General features: G+C 44.4%; 1 protein-coding gene across 1 annotated transcript; it reads right to left on the reverse strand.

Annotated features, from left to right (window-relative positions):
• Positions 1-831: 831 nt before the first annotated feature.
• On the reverse strand, positions 832-2,714 carry LOC122093132. The gene is made up of 3 exons (XM_042663389.1): positions 2,163-2,714; positions 1,622-2,082; positions 832-1,519 (listed from the first exon to the last, which is right to left on the reverse strand). The coding sequence occupies exon 3, from the start codon at positions 1,514-1,516 to the stop codon at positions 887-889; it is 630 nt and encodes a 209-aa protein (XP_042519323.1). The 5' UTR covers positions 1,517-1,519; positions 1,622-2,082; positions 2,163-2,714; the 3' UTR covers positions 832-886.
• Positions 2,715-3,088: the final 374 nt, after the last annotated feature.

Below are 3,088 nucleotides of genomic sequence, written 5' to 3' on the forward strand. Positions count from 1 at the left end.
AGCGGTCATCCCAATATAAGTCGAACTAACCTCCCACAAAGTGCAACAATATGATGGGAAGGATAACGAGGTGGGACTTCAAGCCAATCTCGATCAGATAAATTAGGTCAAGGAATGAACCCAAGTTCACCTTGAGATTTTCCAATAGAAAGCTCCCAAGTACTACAATGCCAGAGTTAGAGAAAGATTATTCAGAGAAGGTGACTTAGTCCTCAAAAGGACCGAGGTCTCTGACCCGAAGAACCAAGGGAAGCTATCACCCAACTGGGAAGGGCCCATTGAGTTACCAAGACAATATGACGCTGGTCATATTATCTAGAGACTCTAGGGGGCAGGAAGATGGAATGGGCCTGGAACTCAGAGAATTTGAAAAAATACTACCAGTAATGTCTTTAAGCAGTTTTCTGTCTTTACATAGCTCTCTACTAGTACTTAGCATTTGATTTCAGTTACCTCATCTTTGTTTCAAGCTTAATTAGTGTTTCCATTCACACTTATTTTCACCTATAAAATTTTAAAAGCTGATTATTTTGACACACCATTCTTTGTTAGCACTCAATAATAAGTGGAGAAGCAAGCAAGCAAGCTAAGGAAAGCTAGAGCTCGCTCAAAAAAAAAGAACTGAGCATAATGGGCCGAGTAAAATCCAACCAAGGCACATGCTTAAAAGCCCGAAAGTAGCTTAACCCATTAAGACAAGCCACTTGAAGGAAAGAACACCAAACCGACCCATACTTGGAAACTTTTCAGTATCCAACTCAGTATAGAAGCCATTAACACAGAAGACTAAGAAAAAAAGAGAAAGAGAAAAGATCCCTTGTTACTCGGTAATCAAGTTTCTCACGAAGGAACTTCATTGAAAATTCTCTTCTTATAAAGAGAAAGCCTAAGGGATATTATAAGAGATAGTTGCAAGAAACACAAGAAAAGATCCCTGGCTACTCGGTTCGTGCTCACAGACTTTGGTGTCGAGCTCCTCCCCAAGGTCTTCATCATGCTCTTCGTCAGCTCCACCTTTGTCAGGGGTCACAAGCAAGGGTCGATTGTGAAGGCCTTCAACTTCAGCATCTTCGGCATCATCTTGGCATTGCCTACCTGTCTCCTTCCCCTCCTCGTCGTCAACACTTAAGGAGAAGGGGATATCACAAGTCAAAGAATTGACCTTGGGATAGCGTTGAAGTACCCAATTGCGGACATCGACCACGCCCGTCATAAATAAACCAGAGCCCACATCTGTAATGTCATCTTTGAAGGCCTTAGAAGCCTTATATTCGTGCACACCTTGAACCTTGGCGGCGGCAATGGCCTCGGCCTCATATTTATCAACTATAGATAGTTTCTTCGCCAATTTTTGCTCGACCTTCTCCTTCATCTTCCTTAGCTCAAACTCAAGCTCAGAAAACAGATTCTCAGTAGTGGCACGTTCCATTTCCACAACAACACAAGCATCATGGGCCTGGGAGAGCTCTTCTGTGGCCTTCTCGAGCCGAGTGAGGGTCTCAGCCACACAGTTCATGGTCTGCATCAAATTTATATGTGCATGACAACAAAGAATGACTAAAAAAAAATAAAAGGGAGGAATACAAAATAAAAGGGAGGAGATTTAGGAAGCGCCACTCACCCCAACGAAAGAACAAAAGGCGTTCTACACCAGGTGCCCGTTCATTAAGTCCACCACCAGTGCCCTGTCCTGAGGAAGGCGATCATCGACTATAAAAGCCTTAGCGACCCTAGGGTCACCAATGGCCATATCCTCCGTCTTACGCCCATAAGGGGGAACAAAGGGGACCTCTCCTGGAGGAGTCCTAGGAATGTTGATGCGAGTCTGAGTGGCCAAGCCCTCAGGTGGACTGTTCAAGTCCTCAACCTCTATAGGCTTAGAAGTACTGTGGACTGCGGCCAAAGCCTAAATAGCGATGGGATAAGAAGAAGAGTCACAAGCCCTCTTCCCCTTACAGACAGTGACGATGATGGGAGCCTTTCTCTTCGAGACACGATCTTGTGCCTCGCTTTGTCGTGCTAGTACTTTTTTAGCCTTCTTCTGGGTGATCCTCTCCTTATACACGGTAGAATCTATAACCACTATCGAAAAAAAAAGGAGAGTTAGTATTGGACAAATTCAAAGTTAGGCTTTACTTTCAGAAGATGGCTAAGGGGCTCACCCAAGCTAAGTCCTAAACCGTACAAAAGCCTCTCCTCCGTGAGTTCTTTTGCCTCAATGGGCGGATAAAGGCTCGATTTAGCCATCGTAAGGAACTCTTCCTCGGATGCGCTGAGAGGAAGTGCTTCATTAGCCGATTTAACGCCTGGGAGCAACCACGCCGTATAGAAAGGAAATTTTTCCTCACCCCCGAATCTAATAAAGAAGAACTTCTTCTTCCAATTTTTTATTGAGGATGGAGTGTTGCCTATGATTCAGACATCCTTATGATGCCAGAAGCTAAACCATCCATCCTCGGTAGGGTGAACAAATAAGGTGAACCAACTCACAAAAATATCAAGAGAAATCTCTCGATGAAGATGGTAAAAAAATATAATAAATGCCAAAATGGCATGGTAAGAGTTTGGCATGAGTTGTGCAGGGACTATTCCATAATGCTGAAATATCTCAACAAACAGATTATGAAGCGGAAGACAGAGACCTACCTTAAAGGACTCTACATAAAAGCAAGCCTCGCGAAAGTTCCTAAAGCTCGCATGCTCGGAAGCCAAGGGCAACCTAACTTCATAGGACTAGAAAATGCCATATAAGGCGGCAATATACTCTAGGTTACACTGCTTCAAAGTGTTAACTATGTGCAAAGCCTTGACCTATAAGGAGGGCTCAACTAAAGCAGTGGCTTGAGCTCGATTCTCAAGTCACGTTGCGGGGGACCATGTCCCCACAGCGATGACTTGGGGATGAGACCTCATCACCACTTTGTGTTCGAGAAGAGGAAGGGTTGGAAGAATAATCTGAAGAAGATGAGGTAGAGCCCCTGCGAGCATGGGTATTGTGCCCCGATGAGCTTGAGGGCGTTCGACTAGTAGCCCATTCCAGAATAAAAACTTTCTCGTAATCAAAGGGGGTTGCACCGAAAACAAAACC

This window comes from Macadamia integrifolia, chromosome 11 (assembly GCF_013358625.1).
Source record: "Macadamia integrifolia cultivar HAES 741 chromosome 11, SCU_Mint_v3, whole genome shotgun sequence".
Taxonomy (NCBI): domain Eukaryota; kingdom Viridiplantae; phylum Streptophyta; class Magnoliopsida; order Proteales; family Proteaceae; genus Macadamia; species Macadamia integrifolia.